This window comes from Podarcis gaigeae (assembly GCF_964106915.1).
Source record: "Podarcis gaigeae genome assembly, chromosome: 3".
NCBI classification, from domain to species: Eukaryota; Metazoa; Chordata; class Lepidosauria; order Squamata; family Lacertidae; genus Podarcis; species Podarcis gaigeae.
The window spans coordinates 15739131-15761594 of record NC_139680.1 but is presented as its reverse complement, the minus strand read 5'-3'; the positions used below and the strand labels follow the sequence as shown (position 1 = coordinate 15761594).

General features: G+C 41.0%; 1 protein-coding gene across 4 annotated transcripts in view; it reads right to left on the bottom strand.

The window, feature by feature from the left end:
- MACROD2 (mono-ADP ribosylhydrolase 2) overlaps positions 1–22464 on the bottom strand; it is a 981328-nt gene that overhangs the window by 946886 nt on the left and 11978 nt on the right. For 2 of the 4 annotated variants that reach the window (XM_083730558.1, XM_083730560.1), the window contains exon 3: positions 11580–11687. In XM_083730558.1, coding sequence (XP_083586684.1) covers positions 11580–11687 — 108 coding nt within the window. The remainder of the gene's footprint in view (positions 1–11579; positions 11688–22464) is intronic. The other 2 variants (XM_083730559.1, XM_083730561.1) reach the window with 1 other exon arrangement.

The following is a 22464-nucleotide window of genomic DNA, read 5'->3' as shown; positions in this document are numbered from 1 at the left end:
TGAGAATTTATAGCAGAATATTCACAAACAAATTATGTCATATGTAACCTATTCTACTTTTGGAAAGAATGGGCCCTTCCAGTATTAATTATAAGGGGTAAAATTCCCTGGAAGGTAATAGAATGACTTTATTAGGATTACAAAATTTTGTGAAAGATGAAACACAATGCAGATTATGTTTTTTGGTCAAATAATTTCTTATATAAACAGCATTACTGGAACCAACAGAATGCAGCATTACCTGAACCAATCTGGACACGGGCCATTTCATGTGTTATCTCCAATTAACATCTCCCTCCCTAAATTTTGGCAAACTTTCATTCAGTCCAATAAACATTCTGAGATTGACCTACAGTTTCAGACACAAGACCTACAAAATGTTGGGCAAAAAAGGAGACATAATAACAAGTGTTGTTTCAGTTAATTATGTGGACTGAAATTTAGCCAAATCATCAGAACAACTTGGTACTTTTATGCAGGCTTATTACCTACGATTTTTGAGGCTAGTCAAGACCTCTGCTTTATTATGTCTCATTCAAGAGAAAAGCACTAAATGCAAATACCTTCCTAGGGTTTTTAAAGCAATTTTCACATGGCTTGTAGTTCAAAGGAAGCAAATAGTTCAGTACATCCTAGAAAGTTCATTATAGTCCTTTAAAGCTTCATATGACTGGGGCAGGGGGAGTGCAATTAATTCTATAATGCAAAAAGGCTGAAAGCAAGTTCATGAAAATAACTAAAAAGAAAAATCCCACACAGTTAGAAAATTAAATAAAAAGATTCATTAATCAACTTGGGCTGTACAATCATAATCTGAGGCACTTATCTATGTGCCTTGTCCAAGGGCTATGAGAAAGGTGGCAATAAAAGAACATGCCGTTTCAGTGGTGGCCCCCTGTGAGATGTTCTTCCCAAGGCAGTTCACATATTTAGATTGTAACTTTTGGTTTCAAAAATCCCCCATCCAGGGAAGAACAAGGAATGGAGTCAGGATGAAACCTTGTAGTCACAGGTAGGGACAGCTATTTATTTAAGCACATAGCTTATTTGGTCCCGAGTAAGCTTCCAAAAAGGGACGCAGGTGGCGCTGTGGGTTAAAGCCTCAGCGCCTAGGGCTTGCCGATCGAAAGGTCGGCGGTTCGAATCCCTGCGGCAGGGTGCACTCCCGCTGCTCGGTCCCAGCGCCTGCCAACCTAGTAGTTCGAAAGCACCTCCGGGTGCAAGTAGATAAATAGGGACCGCTTACCAGCGGGAAGGTAAACGGCGTTTCCGTGTGTGGCTCTGGCTCGCCAGAGCAGCAATGTCACGCTGGCCACGTGACCCGGAAGTGTCTCCGGACAGCGCTGGCCCCTGGCCTCTTAAGTGAGATGGGCGCACAACCCCAGAGTCTGCCAAGACTGGCCCGTACGGGCAGGGGTACCTTTACCTTTACCTTTAAGCTTCCAACAAAGTTATTTATTACCGTTATCATTATTATTAAATGTATTCACTGCTCTTTACAGAATCTTACAAACATTAAAAATACAAAAAAATACAAAAATAGAGAACAGTAATATTCATGATACTAAAAAATAACATAACAAGCCTGCAAGTTGTGTGCATTTAACTTGTGTGTATTCAGTTTCATGTACAGTACTTGGCAAAAAATAAATAAAAAGGAGGTGGAAAGGGGTGGGCAGGATTAGCAATCCCACCCGCCATTGAGCCCAACTGGCCTTAACTATAACACAATTTTAGCTTTAGGTGTAGTCCCCGGAAAGTAACTCTAGCATAAATTGGGGGTTTACTCTGTGTATGTATATATATTTCCTTCTCCACCTTACTAAAAGATGAGCAGCAACAAGGTAGAGAATGGCATAATCTATAGTTTACTATTTTTTCCCCTCACCCAAATGCTAGTTACATGATGGAGATCAATTACATTACTAGTGAGATCAGTACTGCCCTAGCTACTCTACAGCAGCAAACTGCTTTAAAGACCAGTGATATCTAATTTTTAAAACCACCCATTTGGCAGCCACTGTTGTTTGAAGAAATAAAAGACATGATCGCTGCATTGTACCACGGCCCTCTTCTGAGACTTTTGGATACTATGCTAACAAGCCTGAGATTTTCATTCATTCACATGAGTACACGGAAGAGCAGGGAAACATGCTGTAACACACAAAGAAAATAACATGGGAACTCAGTCAGTTGCCCAGGTGATAGTGAAGCAACGTGCTGAAAAATTCATGGCCGTGAAGCAGCACCAAAAGCAGACAAAAAATTCATTTGCAGCTATCTTGATTATGAAAGGCAGACTGATTCATGGAATCACAGCACACCCTAGTGACAGCACTATGCCGCTTGCCACAACATTTCAGCATTTGAACAGGCAGAAAATATAAGAGTTCTAATTACCTGACCAATCCTTGCATTTATATACACTAATTCAGGAAATTGTTAGTTAAGCAAAAGCTTAAGTAATGTTCATATGTACTTTGCATTCTATATAAAGCACATTCAGATACAATTCATTATTTCCATCCAGTATTTAATATCAGTCAAAACTCTTAAAATTTATTCCACATAACCTGAATGCAGAACTAGATGCAGTTATTAGCAAACCATAACCTTCAAACCTGTATTTGTGATTGGAGTAACTTACAAGACAGGCTTAATGGGTAGGTGCAAGAGGTACTTTTTCTTAGTCCAATGCTCCCCAAAGATACCCCACTACACTGGGATGACTTCTGGTTTCAGGGCCAATCTGAGATAAAAATTAGAACGGCAAGGGAGTCATTTGCATGAGAGAATTGGTGGGAAGGGTTGGGCACCCTCTCCTCGAGTCCAACAAATATTCTATGAAGTGCATATCTGAATTACAGCACACACACACACAAGAGTTCAGTACCCCATTATTCCAACGCAACATGTAGTTCTGCCCTGAGATAGTAAGATGTGCTTCATTCCACCCAAGTTTGAATATCATGAGCTCTCATAGATCGATGCACAAATGTATAAGAGAGAACACTGAAAAATTAAGATTCAGAGGCAGAGAACACGTTTTACCAGAAGAGAGCCCCAGATTTAATCTCCAGGATCCTCAGTTAAAATGGCTCTCAGGTAAGAAAGATCTCTGCTTCCGAGACTTATTTCCTTTTTTTTTTTTTTGTAAAATATTTATTAAAGATTTTAGACATTATAATCACCAAACACATATAAAACCATCACCAGGATACAGTAAAAAAACAAAACAAAACAAAACAAAAAAAATTAACACATTATACAAAAAGCATACCACAACAGAATCAGATAGTTAATAACCATATTTTCTTCACTTTTTGGACTTCCTCACATCTCTCCTTCCTGCGTTCCTAATTTATAAAACTTTAAACAGCAATTTATCACCTGGTTTCGATTCTTATTTTGTAATTTTCCAATATTGTGTCCCTGACTTTAAATACTTTTATCTAGAGCTTAAATACTTAATTTAGACATAATATTTATCCAAAATTTATCTTTTTCTCAAATTTCGCTTATTCTCATATTCCTTTCAACTAGCTTAGTGGTGCCATGTTGTTTTCAGTCCTGCATCCTTCTTAACACTCATACAATTTACAATATTTTTGTAAATAGTCCTTAAATTTCTTCCAATCCTCTTCCGCTGCTTCCTCTCGCAGGTCTCGGATTCTGCCAGTCATTTCTGCTAATTCCATACAGTCTATCAGTTGCGTCTGCTATTCTTCCAGCGTGGGCAAATCTTGGGTTTTCCAATGTTTGGCGATAAGTATCCTTGCTGCTGTTGTTGCATACATAAAGAATGTTCGGTCCTTCTTTAACACCCTCTGGCCAACAATGCCCAAAAGGAAGGCCTCTGGTTTCTTAGGGAAAGTATACTTAAATACCTTTTTCAACTCATTATATATCATTTCCCAGAAGTCCACCAGAGGTGAAAGAACGTTCCTTCAGTTTCTTTACATTTCCAACATTTATTGTCAGGCAGATGATATATTTTTGCAAGCTTGACTGGGGTCATGTACCACCTATATATCATTTTCATAATATTTTCTTTCAAGGCATTACATGCCGTGAACTTCACACCGGTGGTCCATAACCTTTCCCAGTCAGCAAACATGATATTGTACCCAATGTCCTGTGCCCATTTTATCATAGCTGATTTAACCGTTTCATCTTGTGTATTCCATTTTAACAGCAAGTTGTACATTTTTGAAAGTACCTTAGTCTTAGGTTCTAACAGTTCTGTTTCTAACTTCGATTTTTCCACCTGGAATACTATCTTTTTATCCAAATTAAAAACCTCTTTAATCTGAGCATAATGTAGCCAATCTCGCACTTTATCTTTTAATTTCTCCAAACTCTGCAACCTCCAAGTATCTCCATCCTTTTCTAGTATTTCCCAATATTTCGGCCATTTGGCCTCCATATTGAGTCTTTTCCGGGCCTTGGCTTCCATTGGTGACAACCACCTTGGGGTCTTGTTGCTTCCGAGACTTATTTCCATTCACAGTAAACATTGCACGGGATGGACTATAGTTTCTCAAGCCAGTTTAGTTTAGCAAACCAGGAATGAGTGCTGGGACCATTCACTCCCTACTTCGATCTTACCTTCTGTACTCTTATCTTAAATTGCAGTTCCCCCATCAACAACCAAAATGGGGTGATCAGTTAATGCCAGTTTACTAACCAAAACCAAAGAGGGCACCCAACAGGAGGGAGCAAGAGGAAGGGGAGTGGTTCCACTCGACCTTCTTGGCTTGTTAAACTGTGATTTAGCACAGTGGGAAATGTACAGTTGAATGGGGATAGTGTCTAGCATTTCTGCTATTTAACGTTACGTTATTCAAAAGGCTCCATGCCCATTATTTGGAAAACTTTATCTATATTCTCCAAAGTCTTTTTAAGTCAAATGTTAAACACTTAAGAAAAATGCCATGACAGGCTAGCATAATACCAGGCTGCATACTTAGCTTATCTAATTATATGACTCAAAGCTTAAAAGTCTCTATATGGGCCATAGTGCCAAACAATTTCCTGAATATGCTGCATCTCTGGAAACAGGAAATAAATACAGTCAAATTCAATTAGTGCAAAGCAATAAGTTACATTATTTGGATGATTGGCTTTATGTTTCACTGCATTTTATTATCCATTATCTTAATTGATACAATTAACACAGCATTTTTCTTGCTTCAGCATAAGATGATCCATGAATCATGAAATAAACACAAAGCAAAAAGCAAACAGAACAGCTACCTTAAAGACTGGATGCTGTAATCACCTCATTTTTAAACAATTCTGAAAACAATTGTTTCAGTCAGAAAACAAACACTTTCAAGTCACAATTTCCAAATACTCAATTAATAAAAGTGTTCTGCCACACATAGAATTTTAGCTAAATTGAATCCATATTTAGCATGATAGGTGAGGGTGAGGCGGCAGCCGGACTGCATGCAAGCTCCACATGGCCCGAAACGGCATCGTGGGGCTTGTATCCGCCTGCCACCTCCCCCTCAGCCGCTCTACAGCTGAGGGCGAGGCAGTGGGCGGATTCCCTGCAGGCTCCACGCTGCTTAAAAAAGCAGTGCAGTGGCTGCAGGTGTCTGAGCCACTGCGTCATTCCCAGAAGAGACGTGTGGCTCAGGCACAGTAAGTGACGCCCCCTGAAGTATGGCGCCCAGTGCCCCCCAATCCCCCCTAGCTACACCTCTGTTCCCGGTGACAAACATGTTACATTTAGGAAAGCCCAGCTATTATTTTTCTCATCTGTAAAGATGCACAATGATGGCAATCTGAAATACTTGTACCAGGGATGGATCTACTATGAAACTAATGAAGCTTAAGAAGAGAAGAGGAGGAGTTTGGACTTGATATCCCGCCTTTCACTCCCTTAAGGAGTCTCAAAGGGGCTAACAATCTCCTTTCCCTTCCTCCCTCACAACAAACACTCTGTGAGGTGAGTGAGGCTGAGAGACTTCAGAGAAGTGTGACTAGCCCAAGATCACCCAGCAGCTGCATGTGGAGGAGCGGAGGCGCGAACCCGGTTCCCCAGATTATGAGTCCGCCACTCTTAACCACTACACCACACTTAAGCTTCAGGATCCATGATCCTGGAGGGGCCCCAGAAGTGATTGCTTTAAAAAAACAACTGGTCTAGTAGACCCAACTTGAGTTCAAGCTAATTTTTTGTTGGATATATTTTGACAATCCCAAAGTTTGAGACTCAGTAGCATAGATGTTGGAAAGGTGGAACATCAAGGTAAGTTGTTCTGCTGTGGCTAATGTACGCCCCATTTTTAACAGAGGTCGAGACCCTAGAGCAGTGTTTCCCAACCTTGTGCCTCCAGATGTTTTTGGCCTACAACTCCCATCATCCCTAGCTAGCAAGACCAGTGGTCAGGGATGATGGGAGTTGTAGGCCAAAAACATCTGGAGGCACAAGGTTGGGAAACACTGCCCTAGAGGAATAACAATGAGATCACAAAAGTACTTAAGTGGATTCCAAAACACAAACACCTACAGTTGAAATAAGCCAAGCAAGCACCACTGAAGCCTGTGATAGTGCATAAACTGTGAGAGCTCTTTCTAGCAATATTAAACCCACTGCTAACACTTTTGATACAGATGATAATCACAGTGGTCAACATGAAAGTACTGCAGAACAGAGACTAAGCAGAAACATGAACAGGAAGCAAATTTAGGGATTTCAAAGAATACAGTGACCTTGGACACTGGCGCACAACAGTTGATTTCATACAGAACATGGGTTTTTTGCAAAAAAAAGAAAGATAGATGTATATACCAATTTAAGCAGGGTTTACAAGGAGCCAAAAATAAGTTTCTCAAACAAGTATTTTGGAAAAAATATTTTAAAATGGCCAGACTGTGATGAGATTCTGGTTGATTTACTCAAAGAGCAAAGGCTGTATGTACTGTTTTGTTTGCAAACTCCTTTCACTTACATGACTTACAACAGGTGGGTTTTCTGACTGGATGAATGTACTCAGAACTTTGGAGAATCATGGAAACAGCATAGAGCATAAGAGTGTGATGTTGTTTTGGATAACAAGGAAATCAAATAAAAATACTGTGGATATTGCTCGCTTCAGCAGCACATACACTATACTAAAAATACTGTGGATAAGCAACTTGAAGGACAGATGAGATAAACCACACAGAACTATTTTGAAGTGGTGAAAAGAGATGTAGATGTTTTTAAAATTTTAAGTGAAAGAGATTTGGCATTTAGAGGTCAGGAGAAGAAGTGGGGTTCACCAAATAATGGATACTTCCTGCGGGCCATTGACCTGAGTCTGACGCCCTAAATCAATTCAACGGTGGGACAAACATTTAAGAAACCCTGATTAAACGTTTGGCCCATCCCTGACAAACACACTGAAAAAGCTGATCCCTGCAGCCTGCAAGACTGAATCCTAGTAGATCTGAAGATGCAATCCTGCTGCAGTCTGTTTCTCCAGCATGTACCCTGCAGAGAACATGCTGCTGAAGCAGGCCCCTGCAGCCAGCGGAACTGCACCCCACACTCACCAGCTGATGAGTAGAAGGTTCAATCCTGATCAGTTAGACTGTGTGCATGCTGGAAACAGGCTTACAGCTCCTCCTTTCTGCCTGAAACATGCCCCTGACAGCTCTGGATTGCTCCAGGAGGCCTAAGCCGGGGCTGTCTCCACCCAACTCTGACAAAGTCCTGGTTCCCCCCAAATTAGCTCAATTCAGTTTTGGCTTCAGTCTAAATTCGTGTATAATACCTCAGAGTAAACACTCTGGATGAAGGTAAACTAATGAACCTACCCTGCATATGGTTTTGCTGGATATCATCCTCTGTTTAGGTGGGGTGGAACTTGTAGCACCCTATATATACCCTTTTAGGAGCCACCAGCCAACAATAAACCAATGCTTCAACTTTAAAAGGCCCAGGAAAGCCTCATCTTCTCAAGAAAAGATGCGATTTTTCAGTTATATCCTCCATATGTGAAATGATGTGCTCAAGAACAAAATCATAATAAGGCTACACACAGTTCTGTTCTCTGCTAATAGCAAGTCAAAATTAAAGCTTATTCATAGCAGCTTTCTCCATCCCACCCACACAGTCTTCCAGTCTTCAGCACTGCTGCAAAATACAAATAGGCTGGCTGAACCCAATATTATTGGGCATGCTTCTGAATTAATTCCTCCCAGAAAGCTACAAGAAGAAAATTTTAGCTGTGTGATAAATTAAGTTGCCAAATGAAATGGATTAGCAATCAACGATGGGCTGTCAGATCAATTTCAGATTTAAATTCCTCCTCTCCCCTCACCTGTTCATTAAGCTACAGATTCATGGCAACCTCAGTGACTGATTATGCATTAACAAGCTGTTCATGTGGGGCGGTGGGGCTCAGTTAGTCAACAGCCTATACTAACACGTTCATTTAAACATAATTCATGGCTAATATATTCAGTTCACAATTCCAACATATAAATACCCTACCTCTACCTTGAAGTTTAATTTTTGGCTTGACAAGGCATGAGATGCTTCATAAAATTAAGATGCAGCTAAGCACACCAGAAAGTCCCTGAAGGTCAACAGAAGCAGTGGGAAAAGTCAAGCAGTAAAACTTCATGCTCTATGTAGTTTAAAACAGTAAGTTGACACTATGCTTTTAAGATGGCAGTGTTTCCTAAACCTTTTTCTTTTCTATAAGTGATCTTTACAAAGAGCAACTGGAATTATTTTTTCACATGAAACAGAGAGAATACATTTTGCCATATAGAGTAGATATAGATCTTGTATTCAGTAGGTACTGCAATATATGATATGATTTGATTGTTGCTTCAAATGTGTTTCTGGCAGCATTCTTAAAATTCTGCACCAATTTGTTTTTACTTTTACATGAGAAATGAATCACCATCAGTTAAGTAAATTAAAAGCTACATTATACTTTTCAACAGATTTACCAGCCACAAAGCCTCATTTCTTGCAAACTCTGTTGCCTAACCATAGCAATTTATCTTTATTGTCTCAGTGAAATGACACCAACACAGAAGCCAGTGAGGCAGCAGGACTAAAATTACTGATGTCCACCCCAAAGTTGAGAAAGTTTATACAGGTGTAAACATGGTGGGGAAAATGTTTTTAGGCATGAACTTCCATCAAAGGAGGTACAAGGAAAACATTCGTTCTAGCACGGTATTTATAACTTTCATCAGTTTGATACTACCTTACTCTGATACTCAAGGGCAGATTACAGAGCAAGGAATACTTTGTAGCAGAGCCTTACAATTATGTCCACAAAGGCTATTAGTCTGTCACAAACATTTTCTGCTTTCTGAGCGCTGGCAGAGGAGGGATGGAGAGCCAGGGCCAACATCAGCAGCAGGCATCCTGGAGCACCTGCCAAGGGGGACTCAGCACATTGGCAAGATCTACTGCTGATACCTGCCCTACACCCTCCTCTATTTTATTTTTCTTGCTAAACATTCCAAGCAGCAGCACATGGCTGGATTTAGCAAGCATTTTGATGTTCCATGCACTCCACTGGAGGACTGTGAGAAATTAAGACAGTAGCACACAGCTACCAAGCTCTGCTATTGCCTACCTGCACTGCCAGGTTAGTTCAGCAGCGCCATCAACCGGGAAGGGGGCCCATCAGAGAGCACTTTGCCAGGGCTAACTCAAACCTGAAGCCAACCTTCTCGAGAGTTTTGTCGTTCCTGCTATGGCATGCTGCACTTCTACATAAAGTATGAAGAAAGGTGGCTTCCCTCATCTGGCAGCCTACTTGCTAGGTACAGAGAACAGACAACACTACAGCCCTCCTTGGCTCCTTTACTCTCCCACATGCAACTCCTTGTCACCTATGCCCACCAGATGAGTGATTAAATAAAAGGATGTTCTAGTACAGTGATATAATTAAGCAACTGCCCCACTCCGTTCCACCCTGTTCCTGGTCCAAAACGACCAGCCTGTTGGTGGTTCAACACCAATTGAACGTATGCAAAATGATCGCTGCCTATACTCAGAATATTCAAGGGAAGAAATGATGAGCAGAGGAAATTTACAGCAGAACAAAAACTGTTGTTATTTTTATCAATTAGCAAAAGCAAGCTTTTGGCAAAGCAATAGGGACCCTACAAAATCATTATTGTCCTCATCCCCAATTTGCTCCTTTCCCGACAGCATTCTCTTTTCCTTTGTTTCACTCTTTTTAGTGTTACATTGGCTGACCATTTTCAGTTACTGTGAAGAAGGGCCAAACTACATACTGACCAGAGTTACTCCAAAGTCAGCACTAGGACTGACAACAACAACAACAACAAAAATTTATTACGGTCATAGACCAGCATAAAAGGGTGGGATGCAGTCATTTAAAATCTGAAAAGCGTTTTGGAAAGCTAAAAGCTATTAAAACAGAAGGTGAATATAAAAGTCTCTAAGAATTTAACAGAAGATAAAAGGAGGAATAGGAGCATTGGGCAGGTGTGGAAGAGCATAAAAGGTTGATATATAAAAGACATTAACTATTAATTTATAGAGCATTATATGTTCATTAAATCTAGTTTGTGGCACAGGTCAATCCTCCGACAAATTTTGAGCGCAGCTGTTCAGAATCTAGCAACATTGTATGTTGTAACAGGATTGGTATCTGACAGCAACAGGGAGGTATAGAATTGCCCTGTGCACCCCGGGTACTTATGAAGTAGTGGGGAAATCAGGCTAAGACTAGGACTGAAAATGAGGGTGGGGGAGGAATGCTCATGCAAAAGGGAAGTGAGGGAAGAAAGCAATGCAATATTACATCCTTACTGAACCACTGTGAAGATGCAAGAAAACAAAGCTGAAGCAATTTCAATTCTCCTGTTGGCTCTGGACCAGCTTGTACATACAAGCAGCAAAATGAAATCTGATTTAAAAGGCCTTATTTATCTAGCATCATCCTACGACCCTCACACCATCCCCATATACAAAATTTAACTTCTGTTGCAAATAATATGATCAGAATCAATCATAAGAGATGTACACTACATTAACATTAGATTAACAGCTTCAAACAGATATGATTTGCAAGGCATCACAGAAACTGACACCATCATTTTTTTATGCTTTTGCAGGGATGATGTACTCTGTGATTCTACCAAACCCACCCAATACTGTATTGGTGATAGAATTTAGTACCCTGAGAATCTCAACTGTCATTAAAGATCAGACTAGTAAATTTCTAGAGGTTCTATGGATGCAGTAAACCAATAAACCCTTGCTTCATGTGTCAGACCACATGTAATTATTAGGATTATTATAAAGCATTTATTACAAAGCAAAAGATTCATACATAAGCCCTCTTCAGAATATTGATAGAAAAAAAATCATTGGTGGTTCAGTAGTAGAATTCATGCATACCATGTGGGAGGCCCAGGTTTCATTCCCACCCAATGGAACAGTGCTTTGATTCCTGCACAGCACCAAATACATGCAGTTCTGCATATTTTGGCCTCCTACACCCCAAAGATTATCCGGATATATTTTACTGGACACTTCTATTTCATAGGTCATATTTAACTTTTTAACATTTAGCACCTACCAGCATTAACTATGGCATCAATCTCAAGCACCGTGATATCACCTCTGTAGAGGGAGACTTTCTCACTCAGATTTTTCTTCTCCAGCAAAGGTTCCTGGGTGTTTTCTTCTGTAAGAAAATGAAAATATCGTAACATACACACCAGTAGCACCACGCACTGAAAAAAAACAACCCATAGTGTATAGCAGAGGATTAGTATTTTACAACTGTAATTGTAATACTATAAGGATTAGAATTAGATCTAGTCATTATTAGCAGCTGTGTTAACACACAACAATGAACCAGACTTCCAAGCTTATCATAGTTTATCACGAACAGACAGCTTCACTCCACCCCTGTCATGAGCAGGATAAAGAAACTTGGAAGCTTTGACTTCACATCTGAGGCAGGGACTGGGATTTTCTCCTTAACATGGCTTCAGGTTGATTATTGATTGTGATTTGTTAATTTTATGTTTTTAAGTTTCTCACAACTGAGACAGAATCAGTATAATGGCATAAAACAAAGTCAAGTAATGTTTGTTATAAAACAATAAATATTTTATTGCTAAAGTTGGGGGTAACCAATGACAAATAGCCCCAAGAAGCAGATTTCCATCCTTTTTTAAACAGTATTATTAAATGGACACTTAAATGGACACAGGAACAATTGCCCATTCTCAAGATGATACAATATACAGAATTACACCACTGCAGTCTGCTTGCTTTCATCAACTGTCATGCATATAACTACATCTACATAAAAATGTGTGGAAGAGAGATGGGCTTGAGGGAAAAATAACACCTTCTATATGTAAGCTAGACTTACAGTGTAGAAGATGATTTTGGGAAGAGCCAATTGCAACTCAGAACAAATCCAAAACAAAAAGAGATTACATCAAAGATAACTCCCAAGACTGGAGACAAACATAATGGAATCAAATGTTCCCGGTTTAAGAACCATTGCTGTCGTCTTTATTCTCAGCAAATGCTTTTTTGCACACCAAAAGGAAATCTATTCATCCTTACATGGGTCTGTGACACATATTATCCTGCATAATGTGCTAGTGAATGTGCGCTGTACAGAGTAAGGAAGCATTACCAGTGTGAAGTTGTTACCATTTTTTTACAGCATTTTGTCATGCTCAACTGAATCAACAAGTGGTAATGTAACCTAGTCATCTGAAAATCTTCACCGACTGATTTATGAAGATTATCTAGCTATTATAGGCACAAGAACAAGCCAAGAGGTTTGTTGATCAATTGGCAGCTGTAGTGTTAACAACTTACATATGACCAGGCCAGCAGATGCAGCAGAAGGTTTAGAAACAAGGAAGTCGTTTTTGGAAGACCCCATGAATGGGCTGCAATGTATAATAATAATGATGATAATAATAATAAATTTTATTTATACCCCGCCCTCCCAGGCCAGAGCTGGGCTCAGGGCGGCTAACACCAGTAAAATTACAACAAAAACATAATAGGGGGGAAAAACCCAATTTAAAATACAGGTTAAAATGCAATTTAAAATGCAGCCTCATTTTGAAAGTAGCCCATAAATCAAAACCATAAGGGGAGGGAAACAGAAGGGTCAGACTGAGTCCAAACCAAAGGCCAGGCGGAACAGCTCTGTCTTGCAGGGTCTGCGGAAGGATGTCAAGTCCTGCAGGGCCCTAGTCTCTTGTGACAGAGCATTCCACCAAGTCGGGGCCAGTACTGAAAAGGCCCTGGCCCTAATTGAGACCAATCTAACCACCTTGAGACCTGGGACCTCCAAAGTGTTGTCATTTGTGGACCTTAAGGTCTTCCGCGGGGCATACCTGGAGAGGGTGTAATGCCCAATTTTGCCTGCCTTGACATTGTGATCATGTCTAGTTGCCATATGTCCTCTCCCCCCGCCCCCTCCCCCAGACATATTCTCTTTTTCAGGATCAAAATTTATGTCTGGGCGCATTTTTAATATTTGGCAAAATATCCAAGTGTTTTTATTTTTTATTTACAGTAACCCAAGAAAATTGTTCTAGTGCATTAGACTCAGATCAAAGGCACCTGGCTAAGCTAGTCTGCAGCAGATAATCACAACAGAGCAGCATTTTAAACTAGCTACATACAGTGGTGCCTCGCAAGACGAAAAGAATCCGTTCCGCGAGTCTCTTCGTCTTGCGTTTTTTTCGTCTTGCGAAGCAAGCCCATTAGCGGCTTAGTGGATTAGCGCTATTAGCAGCTTAGCGGGCTTAGCGGATCAGCTGATAAGCGGCTTAGCTGATAAGCGGTTTAGTGGCTTGGGAAAAAAGGGGGGAGGGGAAAAAACCCACAGGAACTCGCAAGACATTTTCGTCTTGTGAAGCAAGCCCATAGGAAATTCGTTTTGCGAAGCACCTCCAAAACGGAAAACCCTTTCGTCTAGTGGGTTTTCCGTCTTGCGAGGCATTCGTCTTGCAGGGCACCACTGTACAGTATAAATTCATTCTCTTGTGGCTGAACTAAAAGGATGCTGGCTCAGCTACAAGATCTTGGAGGAGTCTGGGAGGGCAAGAGTTAACATCCCCTGCCCTTAATGAGGGTCCATATGTACATGTTAAACAGTTTAATCAATTGTTCTGTGCACATTTATGTTCACAAAGACATGAACATGAGCCCAAATACTTTCACGTGGCAAGTGAAGAAGCAGTATGTATTATTATTTTGTTGCTGATAGTTAAGAACATTGCTACTAGCAATACATCACAGCTTCCATGGCCTACATATAACAGGGGTATTTAAAATGAGTGTCATCATAGCGATCCGTAGTCAAAAGTAGAAGTTGGCAAATATGTCCCCTTTTTTGCTCTTCAAAATATGGCAATTCTAGAGAATGTGCTCTACCCGAACACCATAACTAATTGGGTACCATAGTCAAGGCTCTTGGACTGCATTGGCCTAAGGAGGAGGAAATTGTGGCAGATCACCAGGCTTGACCAGAAGTAAAAAAGCTATTGATGTGGTTAAACAGTGGTACCTCCAGTTACGAACTTAATTCGTTCTGGAGGTCCTTTCTTAACCCGAAACTGTTCTTAACCTGAGGCACGCTTTCACTAATGGGGCCTGCTGCTGCTGCACCACCACCGGCACACAACTTCCGCTTCCCGGGGCAAATTTTGCTACCAGGAGCATCTACTTCCAGGTTAGCAGAGCTCGTTACCCAAAGCGTTCGTAAGGAGGACGGTACGTAACCTGAGGTTCCACTGTACTAGATTGACACTATTACAGGAAAATACAGTGGTACCTTGTGTTACATACGCTTAAGGTTACAGACTCCGCTAACCCAGAAATAATACCTCGGGTTAAGAACTTTGCTTCAGGATGAGAACAGAAATCGTGCGGCAGCAGCGCAGTGGCAGCGGGAGGCCCCATTAGCTAAAGTGGTGCTTCAGGTTAAGAACAGTTTCAGGTTAAGAACGGACCTCTGGAACAAATTAAATATGTAACCACAGGTACCACTGTAGTTAGCAATTTGCTCTCTGGAGGTAGAAGCTCATGTTCTAATCCCCATGAGTAAACTGGACTCCCCCACTGTATCTGCAGTTCTCTTTCAAAAGCTCACTGTTTACTGAACACCAATAAATGTTTTGACTTGCTTGGAAAACATCCATTGTGCCAATGTGTCACAGACTGGTTGGCCACAGAGGAATGGTGGGAGGAACCAGCTGGGAACTCCCCCCCCCCCGAACGCAGGAAAGAAGGCTCAGAGCCAGGGGGTTGGTGGTGGGACAACAATGAGCGGTCAGAGGGAGAAGATGGGGGGGGAGCGTATGAAACTGAAGAGGTAACAGGGCTTAGTGAGTGGAAGGAGTCTGTGGCAGAAAGAAGTCCAGAATCAGAAGCAGGAGAGGAGGCAGAGCTAAGTCTGGCTGGCGAGTCGCACAGATGTCTCCCCCTCCTGTTGCAAGAAACTCTGCTCCCCTCTAGTCTCCCAGAACCAGGAGAGTCATGAAGAGGGTAGGAGGAGAAGCTAGCTTCACACAGGTATAGTCTCAGGTTGCTTGGGGGAAATCCAGTAGAGGAGGGGACTTTGGCAGCTATGGGGAGGTGGGGACCTTAAGTCTCAGCAATTGCTTCATGGGGACAAGACCTGGCAGAGATGAGTTCCTATGCTCATTAGGCAGTCCTATGCAGATGCTGTTTTTGCCAATAAAGACTTAACTACAACTTGCTCATTTGTAATTTACTGCTGGCTCGCCCCTATCACCATGTTTGGGGAAAACAATGTTCAGCAGACATGTGATTTGAACCAATGTCTTCCATGTCCTGGTATAATGCTTTTGTTCACCAGCATAGTTGGTGCTGAACTGCTTTGCTTGTACATCGTTTCTTTTGAAATGAATGCATTTGAGTTTGATTGTATCTTTATTCTCATAAAACCTTCTGGCTCCAAGCACTGAGCTCCAGTGCCAAGACTTAGAAAGTCTGCAAGACTAATTTTTGCATGTGTGGTATGTGTGTGAGTGAATGAATGAGAATTACAGGTGTTGCATGAAAATGTTGATTTGTATATGGTTTTTCTATGAAATAATGTATGTTTATGTTTTAAAATGCAAGTTTCTTAGAGGCCTTTTAGGTAACAAACAACTATTAAGTCTGATAGTTAAAACTAATAAAAAAATTAGTTTTTAATTTTAAAAATTGAAGATGCCAAAAACTGTTGACCTACTAATTTTAACATGCTTGAAACCTGTACACATAGACTGATGTGCTTTCTAGAAAAATTACAAGTTTGATTTCTAGATTTCACAAGCAGTTGCTCAATTTAATTCCTCTTTTGGTCATTCATTAATTTTATAAAACAATGCATTTCAAAAAGGAGAAGATTTAACAGAAAATATAGTAAAGAAATTAATAAGGCGGGAAGGAATTTCCCTCACACAACAGCCTGCCAATTAATGTAACTAACACTGCAACATTTTTATCTTAAGTACAAAAACACCCAAAGGAAGTGAATTATATTTGCCAGGGGAAGCATGCCTCTGGTATTACAGAAAACTTCATTGTTTTTGCACAGTCCTACACCCTCAATTTCTTAACCAGGTTTGGAAGAACACAAGTGATGCACAGGAATGTGTACCGTACCACCTTTCCATAGCCCCTCTTCTCTCATGCAAATAATCTTCCTCAACCATGGTTAACAGTTATTTGTATATTACAATTAACTGCTGTTAATACCAAGCACAGTTCGCTTCATTTATCTATGGCTTCAATCCATGGTTAATGGCAGTACCAATGTAACACTTTATCATGGTTAAAACCAATGGAAGGGAATCTGCAAGCCAGAAGAGGAATACTCAACCCCATAATCCAACCACCAAATAATGACAAAAAAATATTCCAAAATTGGTAGTTGGATAGGCACAATTTCACTCTGCAGTTAAGTGATTGGTAGGTTGGGGTGCTCTGCATCTCACAGTCATCCTTATAATTCTTCATTATTTCTTTCTCCATTTTCTTTTATGGTGGTTTGTAATACTTCACCCAGGACTCAGCTAGACTGGTAAAGAAAAAGCTATTTATATGCATTGTATATGCGATATACTCAATATGCCAGCAAATTTGGAAAACTCAGCAGTGGCCAGAGGATTGGAGAAGATCAGTCTACATCCCAATCCCAAAGAAGGGCAGTGCCAAAGAATGCTTCAACTACCGCACAATTGCACTCATTTCACACGCTAGCAAGGTTATGCTTAAAATTCTACAAGGCAGGCTTAAGCAGTATGTGGACCGAGAACTCCCAGAAGTGCAAGCTGGATTTCGAAGGGGCAGAGGAACCAGAGACCAAATTGCAAACATGCGCTGGATTATGGAGAAAGCTAGAGAGTTCCAGAAAGACACCTACTTCTGCTTCATTAACTATGCAAAAGCCTTTGACTGTGTCGACCACAGCAAACTATGGCAAGTTCTTAAAGAAATGGGAGTGCCTGATCACCTCATTTGTCTCCTGAGAAATCTCTATGTGGGACAAGAAGCTACAGTTAGAACTGGATATGGAACAACTGATTGGTTCAAAATTGGGAAAGGAGTACGGCAAGGCTGTATATTGTCTCCCTGGTTATTTAACTTATATGCAGAATTCATCATGTGAAAGGCTGGGCTGGATGAATCCCAAGCCGGAATTAAGATTGCCGGAAGAAATATCAACAACCTCAGATATGCAGATGACACAACCTTGATGGCAGAAAGTGAGGAGGAATTAAAGAACCTTTTAATGAGGGTGAAAGAGGAGAGCGCAAAATATGGTCTGAAGCTCCACATCAAAAAACAAAGATCATGGCCACAGGGCCCATCACCTCCTGGCAAATAGAAGGGGAAGAAATGGAGGCAGTGAGAGATTTTACTTTCTTGCGCTCCACGATCACTGCAGATGGTGACAACAGTCACGAAATTAAATGACACCTGCTCCTTGGGAGAAAGGCGATAGCAAACCTAGACAACATCTTAAAAAGCAGAGACATCACCTTGCCAACAAAGGTCCGTATAGTTAAAGTCATGGTTTTCCCAGTAGTGATGTATGGAAGTGAGAGCTGGACCATAAAGAAGGCTGATCGCCGAAGAATTGATGCTTTTGAATTATGGTGCTGGAGGAGACTCTTGAGAGTCCCATGGACTGCAAGAAGATCAAACCTCTCCATTCTGAAGGAAATCAGCCCTGAGTGCTCACTGGAAGGACAGGTCCTGAAGCTGAGGCTCCAATACTTTGGCCACCTCATGAGAAGAGAAGACTCCCTGGAAAAGACCCTGATGTTGGGAAAGAGAAGGGGATGACAGAGGACGAGATGGTTGGACAGTGTTCTCAAAGCAACCAGCCTGAGTTTGACCAAACTGCGGGAGGCAGTGGAAGACAGAAGTGCCTGGCGTGCTCTGGTCCGTGGGGTCACGAAGAGTCGGACACGACTAAACGACTAAACAACAACAAATATGTGATATAACATTGTACCACCAGATGGTGATGTGGAGTCCTGTTTTTCTTTAGCTGTTATCCCTGTTTAAATTTACGCTTTAAACTGAAGCACTTCTTTGATGTGTCTAGATCCAGCCCCATTCTGTTCTCACAATAGGGGTGTGATGTAGTTATTCACCTCTGACAACAATGCTTTAGGCAAGCTCTAAATCCCTGTCAACTGTCTATATTTTATTTTCCTCACAGTCTCATCTCCCTGAAACCAATCCTGGTAACTGGGATACAGAACATGACTGCGAAGCTGAAAATGTCATAGCGTACAGGTGAGTCTTTAACACTTTCTTCCCATGCTAACTACTACCCCTTCGAGTGGCTGTGTACCCTACACTGACATGCCTCTGAACTGGGTCATCCACCACCACTCCATACCCCTTGTAAAGGTAAAGGTAAACGGACCCCTGACCATTAGGTCCAGTCGCGGATGACTCTGGGGTTGCGGCGCTCATCTCGCTTTATTGGCCGAGGCAGCCAGTGTACAGTTTCCGGGTCATGTGGCCAGCATAACTAAGCTGCTTCTGGCAAACCAGAGCAGTGCACGGAAACACTGTTTACCTTCCTGCCGGAGTGGTACCTCTTTATCTACTTGCACTTCGTGCTTTTGAACTGCTAGGTTGGCAGGAGCAGGGACCGAGCAACGGGAACTCATCCCGTCGCAGGGATTGAAACCGCTGACCTTCTGATCGGCAAGCCCTAGGCTCTGTGGTTTAACCCACAGCACCACCCACCTTGTAGAAAGAATCAAAAGTATGAATCTCCTTCAGGGCTTCACTATTTACTGGATAATGTAAATAGCGTGTGAAATTTACAAATGAAAGGTGTGCAATTCCTTAAAGAATAAGGAATATTGCAGTTAGTGCCCTTTATGCTGCATACAGAATACGGTGAACAAAATGGCAAGAAACAGCTTTGTGTTCAACTACCATAAAATATTTATTTTGTCTAGATTATAAAATTATCTCCTTTGTATCTGCATAGATCTTTATTAAATGAAAGCACACTGTGGTCAAGGATAGACTTCTAGAACTGTTTGCACATTCTTGTTTTGTTTTTGTATTGTAGAGGTCATTTGATTTTTAGCAATACAGACAAATCTAAAGCCAAAGGCTATTCTACTGCAAGACATCAACAAAATGCAAAGGACAGCTTTTTCAGCTGACAAAGCCTCTTATCCATCCTCACCTAATGACCTCTTTATTCATTCTGTGAACACGCACAGGCTAATCAGATGGGTGCCTTGCTAGCAAAGCAGCTGACTATTCCAAATTTACACGTAAAGTGAGAATAAAATCGAAGGGAACTTTTGCAGAAGTCCAAAACATTTTGCTTTAACATACACCACTAGAGGGAGCCTTTGTCAAGAAAATAACATTTGAGAATGAATATTGAATTTTGGCACAATTGTGCTGGTTTAGTTTTATGAATTAAAATAAACATTTACTACTAAGGTTTTCTCCTCAAGATGCTTAGAGCAAACATAGAGTCCTAGAAGTGCATAAATGCACATGATCACAGTTTGCATTCCATTAAAGCATGTCAGTAGAGCAGTGTTTCCCAACCTTGTGCCTCCAGATGTTTTTGGCCTACAACTCCCATCATCCCTGACCACTGGTCTTGCTAGCTAGGGATGATGGGAGTTGTAGGCCAAAAACATCTGGAGGCACAAGGTTGGGAAACACTGCAGTAGAGCATACACCAGGGGCAAGTAACCTAAGGCCCAGGGGCTGGATACGGCCCAATCGCTTTCTCAATCCGACCCACGGACGGTCCGGGAATCAGCGCGTTTTTACATGAGTAGAATGTGTCCTTTTATTTAAAATGCATCTCTGGGTTATTTGTGCGGCATAGGAATTCGTTCATTTCCCCCAAAAAATATACTCCAGCCCCCCACAAGGTCTGAGGGATGGTGGACCAGCCCACAGCTGAAAAAGGTTGCTGACCCCTGGCATACACCTTAGAATCCTAGAATTGAAGGGTTGGAAGGGACGCTGCAGAGTCCAACCCTCCCACAATGCAGGAATATGCAGCTGTCCCAAGTGGGGATCAGACCTGCGACCTTGGCATGATCAGCACTATGCTCTAACAAACTGCGCTCAGACTCTTAATCTCAGGGTTGTGGTTTCAAGCCCCACGTTGAGTGAATGATTCCTGCATTGCAGGGGGTTGGAATAGATTACCCTCATGGTCCCTTCCAACTCTACAGTTCTATGATTCTATGTCAGCTGCAAGGGCAAGACATTCACACCTTGTTACTTGGATTATTCCAGATTGCATTTTGACTTTACAAGTTTCTCAAGTAGATCAAATGTTGTCAAAGAATGAAATAAACTGTTTTTCATTTTAAGGATTCATATATTATGGAGCTGCTCTGTATCAGTTTCTTTCATTTTTTTTATCCAGTACAGAGAAGTTTTACTTAGATCTCTAAGTATTGAAGGTAGCTAAAATTTTATTTCTGGTTAATACAAATGCTGATGCAGTAATATCCAGTCTAAGTTATTTTCAACTGTTATAAGTCATTCTAAAAAGTTTTTTGAATGGAAAACTATGTATCATCTAATTAAAGAACTGTTAACTAATTAGCAAACGCCAAGCAAAGACAGTGATTGATACAACCATGGGCTGTTCTTTACTGGTGGAAGTGATTCACTATTAACACAAATTTATATCTGGCCCCAAGAAGGGGGACACTCTAGAACAGATCAATAGTCCTTAGCTTGGGTCATTTCTTAAAATGCTTTGGGAAGGGTTTCATGCAAAGTCATTACGGTAGGTATTGTCCAGGGGTCTTTGTGCAAACTAACAATTCAAATATAATTGTCATGGCATGCTAGACACTTAGATAAAATCTGTTCCTTGAGGTACACCTTTCTCTTCAATTACATCTTTTGCTAACATGATACGGTGGCTCTTTTCTTCTTCTGCAGTTGGATCATGGGGTGGGGGGGTGGGGTGGGGTATGTATCTGTGTGTGTGTGTGTGTGTGTGTGTGTGTGTATTGCCCCAGCCACTCGGAGTGGCTCCCAACAAAAACGAGTAAAAACACAACCCATTTATTATTTAACACATTTTTATATCACCTTTCCTCATTGTCACACACAGTGAAGGCAACATATAAATCATAAACTGATTTTAACAAAACATTTGCACAAATTAAAAATCAGTATAATCTTTCAGAACTCCTGGACAAATGAAATGTTTTTGCTTGGATCTTAAATAAGAGTAATGTTTATATATTAAAATGTTGCTTATTTTTAACAAAAAATACTTCGCAGCATAGTTTATAGAAACAAACAAAAAACAAAATGAAGACAGTGCTACTCCTCAGACCTACAATGTAAAAAATACACAACACAAAAAGAATAGGGAGATAAAAGGAAAAAAGAAAGCCAAAAGTCAATGTAGCTTATTGCTTTATATGGATTATGAGTAGGTTGATAATGGCTATCAGTAGTGTAGCATGCTTTCTGAACGTAAAGTGCTCAGGATCTGGCAAAGAATTATGAAAGTCAATATATCTCACACACCACTGATCACCACCTGATTTCAACCACTCTGGCCATGTTAAATAATCATATTGCAGCTCAAAAAGCCACGATATGAACAGGCGTCCCTCTGGTCTGGAGCTAGCAATTAAACAATAAAGTATTCCACAAACCACAGCCTCTCACATTGTCCAAATCTGAGAATTATGGTGAACTGCCTTTGACTCAGAACACAAAACCAGAGTCTGAAGTTCTTTTAACATCTTGGCTGGTTCCAAAGCTGCCAATCTCAAGCTTCCTGCTTTAGTTTAAATGGGAAATATTGGCCAAGGGAAGACTTCTTGGCCTGCTTTCACTGGTTTACCACAATGATGCTCTCATTGTTCAAAGAGAATCCAAGCTGCACAAATACTTACAGCACATGTACAGAGTTCCAG